Source organism: Xyrauchen texanus, chromosome 12, assembly GCF_025860055.1.
Source record: "Xyrauchen texanus isolate HMW12.3.18 chromosome 12, RBS_HiC_50CHRs, whole genome shotgun sequence".
In the NCBI taxonomy this organism is placed as follows: Eukaryota; Metazoa; Chordata; class Actinopteri; order Cypriniformes; family Catostomidae; genus Xyrauchen; species Xyrauchen texanus.
This window is the reverse complement of record NC_068287.1, coordinates 25041502-25060887: the sequence shown is the minus strand read 5'-3', so window position 1 is coordinate 25060887 and position 19386 is coordinate 25041502. Positions and strand designations below refer to the sequence as shown.

Genomic DNA, 19386 nt, shown 5'->3' with positions numbered 1-19386 from the left:
TAATTCTATAACACAGAATGACACAGAATGACACATCAATGTATGCGCTCTTTAGACTAAATACTGTATAAGTGCAGCTAAAGCACAGTTGTCTCTGAACACTATGATAATATACCTGAAAGCCACATTGTATAAACCTTTTGAAAACAAATGTTGTTAAAGAAAACATCAGTGGTTCTATCATAGACCACAGTATTGTGGGTTTCCTGACTACTGGGCAGGCCCGGACTGGTGGCGACTAAGTTGGCCTGCTGCCAGCCAGCGTTTTTTTATTTATTTTTTTATATTATTATTATTTTATATTACTACCTTTACCAGTGATCATTTTTGAATTCATCATTCAATAAAATTATTATTAATATTAATAACAATTAAAAAAAAAATATTCATGAATCTGTTAGTCTTGACTGGCAAGGCTACGATTCGACTTTACACTTCAGACAAACGGTTAAACAGAAAATGCGAGCAGCAACCGATGATAGAGAGAAAACGGCCAGGTGGAGCAGAGAGGGAAAGGACACAAAAAAAAGAAAGCACTCCAAGAAGAAGCAGCAAAATTACTGACCTGTTCAGGGCTTCAAGTGCAGGTCAGTTTCATCTGTAAATACTGTACTTTTTTCTTCGTTAACTTAGTATTGAACTGCTAGCAAATGTAAGCAGTAGCGCCCGTCTAACGTTACATTCGTGGAGAAATCAAAACAAATGAGTGCACACAGAAAACTCACAGAAGAAATGTAATGAGGTAAAAATTCTAAGTGTTGTTTTTTTTATTTATAACATATGATTTAGTTTAACATAACAACTAAGGGAGCTGTTTTGCTGAATATTATCACGATTGAAAATGTTACATTGAATTTATTGTTCAATAAACAAGTAGCGTAGTTAATATTTATTATTAAGTTACTTACATTTTAGACACAAACCATAATAATTGTTTTTGTTCTATTTCACCGACTAAAATAGTTCCAAAGGAAAGCTACAGCAGCGCGGTGTTTTCAATGATTCAGCGTTTTGAACGAATCTTTTGTATGAATGACTCACTAATTAAGACGGTCACTTGCCGCCACCTATTGGCGGTTTAGTTTAATGTTTAAGTATTGTATTTTTTTAATATTCAAACATTTATTTAAAACACCAATCTCATAACATTATTTATTGCAGTTGTAATTGCAGTGCACATTTTTAATTTGATGGGAAATAGCCCTATAGTGTCTTATTATTATAACTGAATTTATTGATCAAATGTAAGAATTTGACATGAAAGATGATGCATACATTTAATAAGGTAATACAAATTTCCTTTTTTTATATACACTTATGAGTGAGAAGTAGAGAGGTAGAAACAGCTTTGGACTTCTAGAGTAAATGCTTGTACGTTATGTGCAGAGTGCAGACCCATTTGATATTAGGACTGCTATACTTCTAGGTTGGTTGTTTATGTTTTTATTTTATGGTCATACTGTGAAATAAATGTAATTTAGGGGGATAAAAAACAAGGTTGTCCGTGTTTATACATTTTATTTCGGTGCATAGGATGGCCTGGATGGGTGTAGGATTTCCCGGCCTGAAATTGTGTCCCAGTCCGGCCCTGCTACTGGGCCTAATGTGGGACAGGTCTAAAAACAAGCAGGACATGTTTTATAAGATTGTATGCATGACATACCTTTTCATGCTATTGATATTAAAGCTCAAATATATTTTCTGTTGTTCTTTTCATTTAAGCTGTATTTGAACAGAAGTGCTTGTGGTTTGTGTCACTGTGTATTCTCGTGCACAGTAATACACAGCTGTGTCCTCAATCTGCATATTCTGTCCTTTAAGAGTTACTGTGCTGCTGGAAGAGTCTCTGGTTACTTGAAATCTACTCTTCAGTTTATCACTGTAATATGTGTCACCACCACTACATATCTCTCCAATCCATTCCAGAGCTTTTCCTGCAGCCTGTCGTATCCAGTGAGTGCAGTAGCTGCTGTCAGTCAGTGAATATCCAGATACCTGACAGGTCAGTGTCAATGCCTGACCGGGCCTTAAAACACTGGAAGCAGGCTGATTCAGTTCAACACAGTGGACACCTGGTGAAATTATGACATGATTAAGCATTGTAATTGCGAACATTAATTTGGAATAGTGCTGTGGTTACTAACACTTACAAGATATAGCTGCTAGCAACAGCAAGAACAGATTTGAGCAACACATGGCTTCAGTTGAGCTGAGCTGAGCTTGAGCAATCTGTTTATATTCATTCATCTCTCAAACTGAGGAGCGGGTGTGGAATATTTGCATACAGGACTGTATTATATCTTTTTAACTCGTCTCTTTTTAGAAAGATAATAATTAGGAATTAGCAATAACATATAAATGGTGTTAAAAGAGTGAGATGCATATACGCTGAGTAATACTTGAGATTTTATTGTGTACTACACTGATGTGCTAATAGATATTAAGAGATAATACTTTAACTCAATGGTTTTCAACCTTTTAGACTCCAAGAACACCCATTGTCGGAGAAAACATTCAAAGGCACTCCATGTAGTCCATAAGATATTTATATTATAAGATATTTCCTTAAAATTTGTGATTCCAGAAATGTGTCGGACTACATATTTGTCATAAAAAGCAAGCTGTTGAAAGGAGTTATTACATTTTTATCATTTTCAGTAAGTTGAATTATAATCATTATATAAAAAGTATAACAATCTATCATATTTTAAATCATTTTACTGTAAGAGATCTTGAGGCCCCCTAGTGGGTCCCGACCCCCTGGTTGAGAATCACTGCTTTAACTTATCAGTAAATGCTGGAATTGAATGTGCATGGTGTACATTTACGTGGTGCACTTAAACAGGCACTGCCTGGTCTTTTTGAAGAGCTGCAACACTTGTCGAGCAAACTATTATACTATTATATTATTTGTGTGTGGGTGTGGATGTGTGTGTGTGTGTGTGTGTGTGTGTGTGTGTGTGTGTGTGTGTGTGCGTGTATTTATCACTTTGTGGGGACCAAATGTCCCCATAAGGATAGTAAAACCCAAAATTTTGACCTTGTGGGGACATTTTGTCGGTCCCCATGAGGAAAACAGCTTATAAATCATACTAAATTATGTTTTTTGAAAATGAAAAAATGCAGAAAGTTTTCTGTGAGGGTTAGGTTTAGGGGTAGGGTTAGGTTTAGGGGATAGAATATAAAGTTTGTACAGTATAAAAACCATTATGTCTATGGAAAGTCCCCATAAAACATGGAAACACAACGTGTGTGTGTGTGTGTGTGTGTGTGTGTGTGTGTGTGGGTGTGGGTGTGTGGGTGTGGGTGTGGGTGTTCACTTTGTGTAATAGCATATGGCATTAACCTTACATCCACACAAATGCTCATGGGGTTTGCTATCAAATAGAAAATAAAGAATATTATATGTGTCTTGCTGATTTATACATGTAGCTGTATTAAATAAAACAGACCAGTAGAAAAGAAGAGAGAAGCAGACACAAATATGTGGTCTCATGCTGGAACAGGTGCATCCTGTGTCATTACTTCAACAGAAATATATTTGAATTTTCCATTTCGATAATGCAAAATAAGACAAGAAATAAATGTAATCTGCATTATTAATATTTAATATTTTGATCAGATAAACTAGCTTTAAAATTAAGATTATACAATAACTTCCTGTATTTTAGATTACATTTAAATTCTGCTTTAGATTCCACTAAATCGATTATTTATTACTGATCAAAAGTCCAAACATTTGATCTCATACTAAAAGGATCTGTATGAAAATCCAAATTGACTTGGGGTAGTCCATAAACCCTTTTCCACCAATTAAAACACTATGAACCAATGAATACACATAAACATTGTGTTTAGGCTCATCGTCCTCTGTGTTTAGCAGACTTTTTTATTAGTCTTTTATACAACTTAAAAACTCATATTATACTGGTAAATTATAAAATTAAAGTAAATAATGGTGTTTGAATGTTCTAAAACACACTTTTCTTTTTTAACTTTCACAAGATCAGTGAAAATTAAATGTTTCCATCACTAATGCCAAAAATGGCATCTACTATTTTATTAAAAATATAATAATTTGCCTGTATGTTAGTAATAGTAACAGTAATGGCAGTAGTTGTTGTTGTTGCAGACATTTTCCATGAATGTCCTAATTTATGATATGATGATGTTTTTGTACTGGAAGGCTGTTAGTGTGTGTCACTGTGATTCTCTGGCACAATAATACACAGCTGTGTCTTGAGCTTGTATATTATTCCCCTTCAATGTGATTGTGTTACTGGAGGTGTCTCTGGTGATACTGAACTTGTTTTTCAGTGAATCCTTGTAGGCTAAGCTTCCATCATAGTAGATCACTCCAATCCACTCCAGAGCTTCTCCTGCAGGCTGACGAATCCAGCCTGTTCCATAATTACTCGAACTAGTAACTGAATAGGAGACTTTACAGTTGATAGTCAGAGTGTCACCAGGTCGAACAGTCAGGAACTCAGGCTGAGTGAGGTCATATGAATTAATACCTGTTTAAAATGAAATTAGAAGAAAGGGTTTTCAGTTTAATAACACTTAACAAGCTTTTTGAAAATCTGCAACAAACCTAAATGATGTTCAGAAAAATGACTTACTGTCTAAGCTTGCCAGAAGCAACACTAAAACTGCAGGCAACATTATGTATTTCTCAGGAATTTCTCAGCCTTAATGAATAGAAGTAGCTGTTCCCTCACACTAGTGATCAGAAGAATAAACTGACTCATGTCCACTCTTTAAAGGGAAGAAATTTACATAAACATATAAGCATATTTAGTGTGTGTGTGGGCCGAGAGTGCCCCCTATCAGCAGTTACAAAACCTTTACTTAAACATCAAATATGAAAGAAAGGATTTCAAGTGGTAACCTTTCTTCAAGCCTTCGCAACTTAACATCATATATATATACAGGTATATATTATATTTTATATAATATGCTGTTGTTGCCACCATTATAAACTCAAAACTTGCAAATCACATAAATGTGTGTTTCCTGCCTATCGAGCTTATTGTAGGTTATTAATTGTGTGTTATAGAATACACTGTTGTAATGCCGTAGACACTGGTGGTTCTTAAGTGGATTAACACATAACTATAACTGATGGGCTGTCTTCCTGTAATTCTATAACACAGAATGACACATCAATGTATGTGCTCTTTAGACTAAATACTGTATAAGTGCAGCTAAAGCACAGTTGTCTCTGAACACTATGATAATATACCTGAAAGCCACATTGTATAAACCTTTTGAAAACAAATGTTGTTAAAGAAAACATCAGTGGTTCTATCATAGACCACAGTATTGTGGGTTTCCTGACTACTGGGCCTAATGTGGGACAGGTCTAAAAACAAGCAGGACATGTTTTATAAGATTGTATGCATGACATCCCTTTTCATGCTATTGACATTAAAGCTCAAAATATCTTTTCTGTTGTTCTTTTCATTCAAGCTGATTTGAACAGAAGTGCTTGTGGTTTGTATCACTGTGATTTGATATTCATGTGCACAGTTCAACACAGTGGACACCTGATATTATGACATGATTAAACATTTAAGAAAACATTTCCAATTGTAATATCCCTGTAGCTATCAAGACTTACAAGACATATCTGCGGAAAACAGCAAAAACAGATATGAGGAAAACATGGCTTGAGATGTGCTGTGCTTGAGCAATCTGTTTTATATTCATTCATCTCTCAAACTCAGGAGAGGGAGTGGAATATTTGCATACAGCACTGTATCGTACCTAAGAATAAACAGTGCCCATCTAACTGCTAAATTACTAATAGTGTACAACAGGGCTAAAGGACCCCTAGGGTAAAAGGCACTTTAATTTTCTCCCAAAACATTAAATGGCAAAAAAAACCAACACAGCACTTTCCTAAATAGCCGTTTGTAACTATACACTGCAAAATATTCCTGATTCATGAGATCACTGCGTGTGTAACCAGGTTGAATTTATATTTTCATTTTTTTGTTGAAACTTCACCAAATCCTGATAAATATTGAAGAATATGTGTTTTATTAAGTTCATAACATGTTTTGTACGGTTTAGAGTATATTCAAACTGAAGTGTTAATACCTGTACTGTCACTTTAAGAGGTCTCAGTATTACGACGTCAACTCTGCGCCTCTCTCAGTTCGCGCTTTGCTCACTGAGAGGAGGAGACTGATGAACAACGTGTGTGGAAGAGACTGCCTGTTACAGAGCATTTTTTGTTTTCTAATGATTTGTACAGATTTGTACAGATACCACTGCATTAACAGCTTATAAGCTATACAGCTATACAGCTTGCATTAAAGGAGCAACCAGTAGCTGTTTGTAGTCCGGGTCCTTCCTTCAATCAGTACTGTCACAATCACAGAACACAACACAGATCACACAGACATCAACGGATGTGCATTTAGCCAGATATACGGCAGACCACGCACACCCGTTACAATGGTGCCGTGACCTTTCAAGGATTGGTCTAAAGATCGACGTCAGCTCGTTCACCGAGGGAGGCTACTATCACTTTGGGTACTCGGGTATTTCTCTGGACTGTGCCAAGTATTTCACTGGACTTTTTTTTTTTAGTTAATCCCACGAACTGAGCTATTTCAGCGAAGACAGGACATAAAAGGGAGAAAACAGTATTGGTCATTGTCAATATAACAACATCTATGAGATTTATTTATTGCTGTATAAGTGCATGCTGAATGATATGGTTGTTCAACTTTGTTATTTAATGCTCTTTGATTTTTACCACATCATTGCTGATTCTATTAGATTTTTGTTTCTCAGTTTCATGTGTGTGTAGAGTGACTGAAACATGGCAGAGGGTAAAACATATTCAGTTGAGAGTGACGGTGATGATGCCGAACGTGCTTGCTTTGAGTGCCAGTTTGGTGTAGGTAGGGGGTTTCTCCATCGACCCTTAGAGACCAGAACACCAGGGCCTAGTGTTGTAGAGTTAGGCTCTCCATGACTTACCTCTACTCGATATGTAGATCATGTCAGGTCAAGCCAGGGTGAGCAGAGCCCAGACTTAGGTTCACTCATTACACAGTTAGCTGAACAGCTAGGCAAGTCATTTACAGCTCAGCTACAATCTGACAGGGTCTCACATAGCACCACAACAACCACCCCTATTCAGCCTACAGAGATGATGCTACCTAATGTTAGTGTCGTCATGCGGTCAGATGCAAGGGAGCCACCTATATTCAGAGGTGACGGCTCAGACAAGTTTACGGTTCACGAATGGGAAAATCTAACGTCTTTGTACTTAACGAAGCGAGCAGTCCCAGTCTCTGAGCATTCACAAGAAATTCTGGCGAGGCTTATGGGCAAAGCAGGGAATGTGGTAAGGATAAAGCTGCGGAACGACAAATCTATTGACCACACTGCCAATCCTCACATAATCTTTGACATTCTGAAACAACACTTTAGCGAACTAACATACACAAGCATGCCTCTAGCAGATTTCTATAATACTCTGCCCATGCCAGGTGAAGACGCTATGGTGTATTGGATCAGGCTGAATAAAACGGTGGATGTAGCAGATGACTGCCTAAAGAGACAGGGCCGTAGCATCGATGACCCAGGCCATGAAGTCAGCATGATGTTTATTAAACACTGCCCTGACCAGTCTCTCGCAGGTGTTTTCAAGTTCAAGTCGGCAGAGAAATGGTTGGCCTGTGAAATCCAAGAGAGGCTTGATGAGCACATGCAAGGTAAGAAGGCTCGAGCTGCAGCTGTTAAGCCACCTGAGTCTAGTACAGCAGTGCACAAAGTTCATTCCCAGTGTCAGGTGCCTATGACTGACTCACCTGTTCCGCACGCCGCTGTTCCTGTAACTTCCCCAAATATTGCTGGTGTCGACAATGACTGCATGAAGAGCCTGGTGAGCTTGCTAGACCGACTGGTCTCACAACAGACACAGGTGCCAGCTAAATTCGTCCCTCAAGCGGCTGTGCCACATTTCTCCCAGAGGGCATGTAGGGTCTGTGGGACTCCTGATCATTCAACACTGTCTCACTGCAGACGGGAAAACAGATGTCTAAAGGGTTTATCCCCTGGTCACTGGAAAAGGGACTGTCAGCAGACCAACCAGCGCAACCGCTTTCAGCCTGGTTACGGTGCTGGTGGGCAAAATCAGCAGTTAAACTAGGAGACCCACACCTGGGGAGGGGCGGTGTGGGTAATGTGGATGAATCCCTCTTTGACACCTGCGACCTGGCAAATCTATATGAGGATAGTTGCGCTGCTGCAACTAAGGGGTCCCGCATAGTCATCCAAGCTGCTCAGAAGATCCAAGCCTTCGGCGAGCTGTTCTACACACCTGTCCTTGTCAATCAAGATGTGCAACTTACAGGCATGTTAGACTCTGGCTCGATGGCATGTAGCATCAGTGAACACGCAGTAGAGAGACTCAGCTCTGCTGGTGTCTTGCCTGAGAAACAGCACCCTGAAGAGAACATTGTCCTGATTGGCTGTGGTGGCTTGCAGGCTTGGCCTGAGGGCTTTTATGACTTGGAGATGCAGATTTACGGTGTTCGCTTTGTTGTACCCACCTTGGTTGTGCCCGGTCAGCATGACGATCTCATCTTGGGCTCCAATGTCATTAAACATCTGATACGGGTCCTGAAAAGTGACGACGATTACTGGGATATTGCATCCAGACATGACCATCAGTCTGAGCCTGAGGTTGAGCGCTTCTTGTCGATGTTCACCAATGTCGAACGCTGGAGAGGGATTGCAGTCCTCGACAAAATAGGCACTGTCAAGCTCACCCAGGCGGTGACACTCCTACCCAGACATCCCAGACATGAACACTTGGTTTGGGGCAGACTCCCTGCTAATGTGCCTATGTCACCTGGCAGCATAGTTGTTGTGGAGCCGACCAGTTCAAAGGCCATGCCACGAGGTGTGCTCGTATGTCGTCTTGTCACACCTCTCTGGGGTGATGGGTGGGTGCCAATGACAGTTGTGAAACCTTCTGACAAAGCGATCACCCTGAAGAGGAATTGCAAATTGGCTGATGTATCTCCATGCTTGGCAATCGAAGACCTAGATGCTTTCCAGGGTCTACATGTCGTTGCAGAGAAACCACAGGGCACAGAGAAACGGAAATCCCAGGCAGAAAAGCAACAGCCTAACAGAGATAAACAACCAGATGCAGAGAATCTGGGAACTAACATCTCTTCCAGTGCCTGTCCTGATACTCCGCTGACAAAGAGTCTGTTGGAGTTAGGCCTTGGCGACATTGACATAAGCTCATGTCAGGTTAGTGAAGCCTGTAGGTCTCAACTAACGCAGCTGCTAACCGAATACCAGGACATCTTCTCCAAGCACCCACTGGACTGTGGTGAAGTCAAGGGGTATACGCACCGCATTCATCTCACTGATGATCGGCCTTTTCGCTTACCATACAGGAGAGTCCCCCCAGCCCATTACCAGAAGTTGAGGCAGGTTCTCACTGATATGGAGGAGAAAGGGATTATCAGGAAGTCGTCAAGTGAGTATGCTTTGCCACTGGTGATGGTGTGGAAGAAGGACGGTGGGTTGCGTATTTGCACTGACTTCAGGTGGTTGAATGCCAGGACTTTAAAGGACGCCCATCCATTGCCACACCAGTCTGACTGCTTGGATGCCCTTGGTGGCAACTGCCTCTTCAGTACAATGGACATCACCTCTGGCTTTTTCAACATCCCGATGCACAAAGACGACAAGAAATACACAGCTTTCACAACTCCCCTTGGACTGCAAGAATACAACCGCATGCCACAGGGGCTGTGTAACAGTCCGGCATCCTTCATGAGGATGATGACTGGGATCTTTGGGGACATGAACTTCACAAAACTCCTGTGTTACCTTGATGATCTTCTAGTCTTCGCACCATTGGAGGAAGAGGCTCTGTCCAGGCTCCACACAGTGCTTCAGAGGTTACGGGAGAACAACTTGAATCTGGCCCCTAAGAAGTGCCATCTGCTACAAAAACAAGTCGGCTTCCTTGGTCATGTCATCAATGGTGGGGGTGTGTCCGTTGACCCCACCAAGGTGGAGGTAATTTATAAAATGAAAGTTCAAGTCCTGATGGAGGATGATGAGTGCACGCCCTCTGTTAAATCATTCCTTGGCATGGTATTTTATTACCAGCACTTCATCCCAAACTTTTCCTCCATTGCAAAACCTTTGTTTGCACTAACGGCAGGGCAAAAGATACGAGGAAAGTTGGCGAAGGACAGGAAGTCTCTCGGTGTCTATCGCAAGCTTACCCCTGCAGATTGGTCAGTGGAATGTGAGGTCGCCTTTGACCAGTTGAAAACCATGCTGTTGGAATGTGTCGTACTTGCCCACCCAGACTTCGATGAACCATTTATATTGTCAGTTGATGCGTCCTTGGACGGGCTTTGTGCGGTGCTGTCTCAAGTGCCCCAAGGGGAATCCAAGGCCAGACCTATTGCTTTTGCGAGCAAGACTCTCAGTGCGTCACAGCAGAAATATCCAGCCCATAGACTGGAGTTCATGGCTTTTAAGTGGAGGGTATGTGATAAGTTTAGCCACTGGCTGAAGGGGCATAGCTTCACTGTTTGGACAGATAATAATCCACTTACCTTCTAACAAAGCCAAAACTTGACGCGTGTGAAATCCGCTGGGTGTCTAAACTTGCATCGTACACCTTTGATCTCAAACACCTGCCTGGAAGGAGAAATGTGGTGGCTGATGCCCTGAGTCGTGTCCCTTTTTCAAAATCCATTTGACGGAGGCTGCTGAAGGAGTCATATTCCAATCTGATTCAAGTAGCCAATGCGGTGGAGGAGGATTCTGTGCAGGATGTTTTCAGGGTCAGCTGCCAGTCCCAGACCCACAGATCTAAAAATAACTGTGTGTGTAATGCAGCCGAGATCAGAGCTCTTTGCCAGGCACACTGTGACTGGGTGAATGCGGCAGAGTCCAGAGCACTCTGTTTAGCCCAACGTGTTCATCAGCTATCAAGTGGTCTGGATCTTTTGCCCGTGCTCTCTGCCCAGGAGCTACAGTTGAGTCAGCAGCAAGACATTGACATCGCTCAGGTTTTGCCCTTCATTGCCACCAGGAGGCGACCATCTAGGCGAGAAAGGCATGGTGCTGACTCAAAAGTACTCAGGTTGTTCAAACAATGGGACAAGCTGGAAGACTGTTGAACAACGTGTGTGGAAGAGACTGACAGAGCATTTTTTGTTTTCTACTGATTTGTACAGATACCACTGCTATACAGCTTGCATTGAAGGAGCAACCAGTAGCTGTTTGTAGTCCGGGTCCTTCCTTCAATCAGCACAGTCACAATCACAGAACACAACGCAGATCACACAGACGTCAATGAATGTGCATTTAGCCAGATATACGCCAGACCTCGCACACCCGTTACACGTGCGATATCCGAAGTTTAATTTTGTGATAATTTGATCTTATATTTTATAACTTTTAAAATCAAATCTCTTTATTGTCACTCAACCATACACACAAGTGCAACAGTTAAAGTCTTGGGTGCGGTTCCAAGCAACATAGCAGTATGACAATTACAAAAAACATCTGATTTACACATAACACAGTTTACACATCTTGTTACGCAACTCAATATACACCTAATAATATACAAATATACAAAGGTGATTAAATATAAAAATAAATAACTGTCTGTAACGGGGTTCACGATAGATAACGAGGAGGCGGGAACTAGCAGATCAGTTCACATACATACACACATGCACGCATGCCTTTATACCCCTTTCGGCTGATTAGGATTCAGCCCCGGGCATGCGTCCTCACGGCCCGACCACACCCTCCTCCTCGTCACACTGTCCAATAAGTAAAAGAACAGTTTTTGGGATTAAAATAAAATGTCCCCTTCTTGTAGGGACAAATTAATTTGTTTATAGAAAACTTTGTTTATATAAACTGTCTATTATGAAATTGTAAATGTGAATAATGTTAACAGAAACTGCACTATTTTCTGAAGTGGTTGAGTAAGCAGTATCTTAATTTGTTACTTGCTGTCTAAAAAGTACAGTATTTGCATAAGTTGAAAAATGTTGTCCTTTAACTATGTTACCATATCTGCACTGTATTACTATAACACCCTAAATATAAATTATTCTAAATATGATTTGTGTCTGCTTTGTTATTGAACACATCACAGGTTTTATCATAGACCACAATGATATGTAGGTTTTCAGCACATTAACCTTTATAGGTCAAGTATAAAAACAAGCAGGAAGCCTTTTTTGATACACATTTACAACCTGCCTATGTGTGACACAATTTACCTGCCACTAAACATAGAGAATAATTCTACTGATTATTTAAGTCTGATAATGGAAACTTTTTAGATTGAAATTCCAGATATTGAAATTCTTGAATTGGAAGGTTTTGAAGTGGAGAGGGAGATGGAGTATGGAGAGATGGAGGAAGGAACTAAGAATTTTGAGGACATAGAAGTGGAAGAACTGGAAAGTCAAAAACAATCTTAACCAAATATTTGAAATCCAAACCGTCAAGCCACACTAAAGAGAGAATGTCCCTGCAAAGTCCAGGTGAAGGTGAAAGACAACATATACTGCACTGTGCTCACCCTCACCTTCTGCAACAACCTGTTTCTGGTCATAGCTGCATTGATGTGTTCCCTACTGGTCAGTTAGTCATTTGAATAAAACATTAAATAAAATGGTGTATATCCCCAAAGTGCACGTATTTGTTTGCTATATTTTATACATATGTTTTAACATACACTCAATAAGCACTTTATTGGGAACACTATTGGCAGGTTTCCACTGCACGTTACAGTTCGACTCGCCTCAACTCTACTCTCTTTACTTTTCTGAGCTTGCATTTCCACTGCAGTTTAATGCCACATCAACTTGGGTTGGATTATAGGCTGATTGTCATAGTTGCGCCGCCTCTACTGCGTGACATCATCTTAACCATGACACAAACTGACCAAAACAATAACACAACCGCTAGCTGTTAGCTACTATCTCATTGTGCTGCATAAAGCAGTTGTTGCATGGGGATTTTACACAAGTGTAACAGTTAAATTGGCCTGGTTGTTTTAGAAGCAAGCTTTCCAGTAGTTGGTCAACTAAATAAAATGAAGCTTTCAAGCAGAGTATAGAGTTAACGTAACAAAACGTACCATCCTCCATCGTGGCTGCATTCAGGGCACTCTCCCTCCCATTGCTCTCCGGTTTAGATAGTGTCCATTTGGTCGAACCACTTCCACTTTTCCTTTATGGTTCTGTAGTCACTTTTTAATTTTTTTTTTACTTTTCCCTACACTGTTGGTAGGTCCGGTGGTAACCGTGTGCAGTCAACAGCTGAGACACTTCCTGAGAGACTTTATTGTTTCGCTCATTGCTAACGAGTGGACCGTCTGCACCTCGTTTATTTACCACGCCGTGGTTTTTCGCACAGCCATTTCTTTTTTCACAGTTCGAAAGTCGCGTGAACAAATGATACTGCTATCGCAGTTACTAACTTTAAAACTAGCGGGTTGATGTCGCGTGTCAGAAATCCAGTGATGTTGGTAGTGACGATTCTCTCTGACCAATCAGTGATCTGCAGGATTTGACATCACATTTAGTATAGGCTCGGCTCCTTGACCGAGGTGGTACTAAAAAAATTATCAGGTACCAGGTACTATCCACTGTGGAGAACCGATTTGAGTCGATTTGAACCGTGCAGTGGAAAAGCCCCCTATGGTTCTAATAAAGTGCCCGACATGGTCTTCTGCTGTTGTAGCTCATCCGCCTCAAGGTTTCTCTTGTTCTGCATTCTGAGAAGTTATTCTGCTCACTACATTTGTACAGAGTGGTTATCTGAGTTACCGTAGCCTTTCTGTCAGCTCAAATCAGTCTGGCCATTCTCCGTTGACCTCTTTCATCAACAAGGCACTTCTGTCTGGAGAACAACCGCTCACTGGATGTTTTTGGTTTTTGGCACCATTCTGAGTAAACTCTAGAGACTGATGTGTATGAAAATCCCAGGAGCTCAGCCGTTACAGAAATACTCAAACCAGCCTGTCTGGCACCAACAATCATGTCACGGTCGAAATCACTGAGACGGGGCATAGGAACTATTATAACTGAGAGGGGCATGACCCCCTCACTTTTAAAAGTTATTAATTGATTTAAAGTTCAGTTGATATTCTGATGGTTAATGTGAACATTAACTGAAGCTCCTGACCCATATCTGCATAATGTTATGTATTGCACTGCTGCCACACGATTAGCTGATTAGACAATTGCATGAAAAAGTAGGTGTACAGGTGTTCCTAATAAGGTCCTTAGTGATTGTATCTTGGCATGCCATCTTCAGTCAAATGTAAAAATAATAATAATAATAATTTTAAACATAATAATAAAAACATTTTACTGACATATTATCAAATACTTCTTCCATCAAAATGTTTGTTTATCAACATATCTCTGCATATCTCTTTAAATGTGTAAATAATAATGTGTAAAAATATATTCAGAGGCATTGAAAAGGAAGTTTAAAAGAGATGTTAAAGGTGCCAGGAAGTTCAGCTTCTGCGGTTTGTTTGCATATATTGCAGCAAACATCTTGACCATCATCACTGTTATTCTTGTTATATTTTCTTTGTCTAGGTCCAAATATTATAGTATAAATAATTATCCAATCATGCATAAATATTTTACTAATTGCATGTAAATGTTTAAAACTCACTGTTTCATTAAACATTGTGTACAGAGACAATTATTATTATAAAAGTAATGTAGGACACTGAAGACAAATAAATGTAGTCTCAACCTGTACATTGAACCATAGGTTAATACCTGAGGAAACTGCTGGATTACCCGTGATGTACAAGTACAACTTGTATTTAACTACATTCTGTGGCACGTGAAATGTGAATCTCAGATTATACATTTTATGATAATCTGGCTGCTGACACCTGTTTAAATGAGGATCAGAGTATTACAGCTTGGTTTTTGTTCAGCCTTATACAAAGTTTGTGAAACTGTGCTTGTCTTGCAGTAATACACAGCTGTGTCAATCCTGATAGTTTCAAATAAATCCTGCTTTGTGAATCATCTCTGGTTATTTGAAGTCTCCCCTTAAAGTATTCTGCCTTGTGTCCACTTCCACTACTGTAACCAAGAACCATCCACACAAGTGGTTTCCCAGCTTGTTGTCTGATCCAGTGTACAGCACAGCAATCAAAGCTGAATCCAGAACCTCTACAGAGTATCTCCAGGCCTTTCTGAACTGTGCTTTTAATGGACTACATTTTTTGACATTTTAAACCTTTAAGGGAAATAAGGAGAATTCTTTGGATTAAAATAAATTTAATTTACAAATACAATTTAGAATTGCATTCAGAAAAAACAACTCCTTTAATAGCTCACAATTTAGGCTGAGCAAAATTATGAATAAGGATATACTCTTCATCTTGTGAGTGTTGATGGGACTCTGTCATCTCTCTTCTTAGTAGCTCATAAATACTTGTCTCATGCTGGGTCCTGTTGAAATTGCATAATGAGGTAATGATGGAAGACCACTGTGATGACCACTATTCAAACCACACAGTTACAAATTTGATAACCAGAGCCTATGAAGGGGATTTCTAAATAGATTAGTATTATAACTTGTAATTTTTTATTAGTATTACAATTCTACATCTATATATTCAGACTCAATAAAACCAAATATATTATTAATTAGAATATTTGTGAAATAAAATGTATCTAGAAAAAGTTTTGGAAGGGCCACAGCAAAGAATCTCTATGGTAGGGCTAAGTCTAGACTCTTAATAAGAGTGTCTGATTAAGTGTTGAGAATAAATTATTCTGTGATTGTGTGGGTCACAGTGTGTGACTTTATTTGTGGCATTCTATTGCAATCTACTGACACAGCTGAGAACTGAAGTTTTAGACTGTGAGTGTGTAATGTCCTTTGTATCAAGCTTTTGAATCATTGCAACCCATGCTAGTGGCACTGTCATTGTCTTGCACAGAAATACATAGCTGAGTTCTCCTCTGTCAGATTAGACTGTTTCAGATAGACCATGCTATTTGAATTGTCTCTAATGATTTATATTCATCCCTCAAAACATTTGGCATAGTCATGTCCATTTCCACCAGTCCAGACATGGCCCATCCACATCAGTCCTTTCCCAGGTTGCTGTCTGACCCAGTGCATTTCGTAGCTTCCAAAATTATATCCTGATCCCCTACAGGAAAGACTTTACCACTATTTCAGAGGAAATGGACTTTAAAAGGTTCATAATATTATGGCACACGCTTGTAACGGCAAGTAAAAGCAGAAGGTAAAGTTGTTTGTTCAACATCTTTGGGACAATGAGGTGAGCAAGGTCAAGGTGACATGCACTACATTAATAGAGAAGGACGGGTCATATATGGCCATGTCAATCGGAAGGTGGTGACATTTTGCAGATACAAAAAGACAAAGGGCTTTTTTTAAATCTTCAAACAGGCAGAACATTTGTTATATTTTATCCATCAATATTTGGAGTATCTATAGCTGAAATTAAGCTGCCTTTTGAAGTTGCCATTCACATACATTTCCAATATAATTGTTTTTACATTCTAAATATAAATACATGGAGAGTAATAGCATGATTTCACATGGCATGATTGTTTTTTATAAATAATTACATGAATAAAAATATGAGCCTGATGAGAAATGTCTGTCCACTTTACACTTCCCATTTTAAGAAGATGTTGCATACTCAAACCATATTAACACAACTGTGTTCATTAAGGGATTGTCAATTTGTAATTTTGTGCTGATAAATTAATGGAAACATAATGGGGACACAAGAAACACAGCCTTTAGTGAGAGAGCAGGTGCATCCTGTATATATGCCATCATTTAACAGTAACCAGATGTCTTTCTCTTTGTATCAAATATGTAAAAATGCAGTGTCACAACAAATAAAATATGACTTTTTCAGCCTAAAAAGAAAATAGCTCAATAATTTTACCCATGATTTTTTTTTAAATACACCAAAATATTTATAGTGTATTTTTAAGATTTAAGCATTTCAATTTTATAACAAAATGACATCAATATGAATTGAATTAAACTTAAAAAAAAAACAACAACAACATTATCTTATCAAACATTAATCAATTCAGTTTGATGGAACTTTGTAATGAAATTGAAATGTGTACATCTTAAAATTAATTTTGAGTGTATTTAATCATGTAAATTCTTTACATTTTATGACTTTTTAATTATTAATGTATAAACAAAAATCATAGCATTATATCTAGCTACAGTAGATAATGTATAGATCAGATTTTAATTGCATTAAAGCAGAAAGCTTATGATTTAATAAAAAAATAAAACTGAAACCACCCATTTTAATATGCAAAAATAACAAAATAAATGTTCACCCCCTCGAAGAAGGAGACTACTTGGGCTGGAATGACAATTCCCTAGGGCAACCCCTGAAACTGTTTTTACCCAAGTGTATAATAACCAAAGTCTATTACAGCTCACTGAAACAACCATGTGCATACTAGTGAACCTTTCAAGCATTAAACTGCCTGGTTTTGCCAGTCAAAACATTAACCGCTGTTACACGCACCTGGCATTAGTAAATTGAATACACTTCCAGAAAATATATCAGTGATATCACACTATAAGTAACTACTTAAATAATAAAAAAAAATTTACCAAATGCATGTGGTGATTCTTCAATACCTTCAAACCTTTTCAAACAATCTTTGTGTCATCAATGTTAAAACATTTAGCATGTCCTGAAATAAAGACCTGATCACAGCCTTGATCAACTTTAAGAAAATAAGTTTTTGGTTTAATGTTTGGCATTGTTAAAATGTAATATTGTGTGTCTTTTTGGAAAAAGTGCCGGATATTAAACTTGTATTTGTTTTTATTTTTCACAAAAAGTTGGATAAGCCATTAATTAGGTTTTTGGTAACACTTTGCAATAAGGTTCCACTATCCACTATGAACTAACATGAACTAACAGTGAAAAATTGCATTTTATTAACTAACATTAACAAAGATTAATAAATGCTGTGAAAATAAATTGTTCATTATCGTTCATGATACCTATCCATTCAATAAAGTAATTAACTCTTATTGTAAAAGTGATATCAATTTTTTTATGAATAATTTATTTAATCTAACACAACAAGATAGCCAGCTCTCAATTAACTTTGAATTTGTAAAAAAAAAAAAAAAAAAATGTAGAAAGTAATTGTTTCTAAATTGAAATTCTCAAAAATTACCCGAATCGGTAATGACAACGAATAAATCTACTCTCAGATCTTGGTGCAAAAATCTGAAAGTGCATCCCAAACCGCACACTTCTGCACAATTCTATGCCATTTTGTAGTGTAAGTAGTGTGGTATGTTAACACTGAAAATGCAACAAAAGGTAGTGTTGTGCTGTGCATCAATACTCAGAGGTCCTTAGAGGAAATAAAAACTGCCATAAAAATATAATATTTTAATATTATTTTCCACTTTCAATGAGTTATTTTTTTTTAACAAAACATCAGTCCTGATCATAACTACCAAATATTCCTTATTTTTCATGATTTTAACCCTTTAAATGTCCATTTGTTTATATAATGCCACTGTTGTTTTTATGAAGAAAAAAAAAGAATTATTTCCCATATACTAAATGCTATGGGTTTATTTCGTTTTTGGGGGTGGTTATCACCGTCTGGGATATGTCAATGTTCAGCAACAAAATAGATTTTTATGTATTATTTTTTTTTTATTATCTTCATGTACATAGCGGAAGGGGCAGAGTTACCTGCTGCTGGTCTGACAAAACAGTTGTAAATAATGATGAATGTAGCAGCTAGCAAAACTTCAGTGGATACAGCACCTCACAAATGTGAGTTGGATGCTTTACCCTCACCCCAAGCTGTGTGAATATGTACATTGTTTAAGAGGCAAGTGTTGAACTGAGGTTGGCTAATGCGCTAAAGCTAGCACAACATTTTCGCTTGAAACATCACTTCCATCAGCTGTTAAAGGCGCACACTTCTGTGTAGTAAAAATCCATTAAGTGTTCCATTTGGGACAATAATACACTTTGAAAATTCATACACTACATGGCAGTGCATAGTATATTTTGTAAGTGCATACTGTATAGTGTGTTGTTTGGGACACAGCTTTATTGCATTTCTTGTTTTAGAACCTTCTGCAGCTCTTAATTTATTATAGATGGTGGTAAACTAAAAGACTGGACAAGCCCAAAATTATGTAACCTTTCAAAACTCTTAAAAATTAGGCTATTAAAAAAATCTATTATAAACGCATTAATTCACTTCTCATTTAAAAATAGTATTGTTTCACAACTGTCTAAAGGACCGC

The 19386-nt window shown here is 38.5% G+C and overlaps 2 gene segments (V, D, J or C); both read right to left on the bottom strand.

Annotated features, from left to right (window-relative positions):
* Positions 1 to 1713: 1713 nt before the first annotated feature.
* On the bottom strand, positions 1714 to 2196 carry LOC127652304 (Ig heavy chain V region 914-like). The segment is given in 2 exon segments: positions 1714 to 2072; positions 2151 to 2196. Coding segments are annotated over 2 exon segments (405 nt in total).
* A 1910-nt stretch (positions 2197 to 4106) lies between these two features.
* LOC127652954 (immunoglobulin heavy variable 4-39-like) lies at positions 4107 to 4717 on the bottom strand. The segment is given in 2 exon segments: positions 4107 to 4517; positions 4623 to 4717. Coding segments are annotated over 2 exon segments (360 nt in total).
* Positions 4718 to 19386: the final 14669 nt, after the last annotated feature.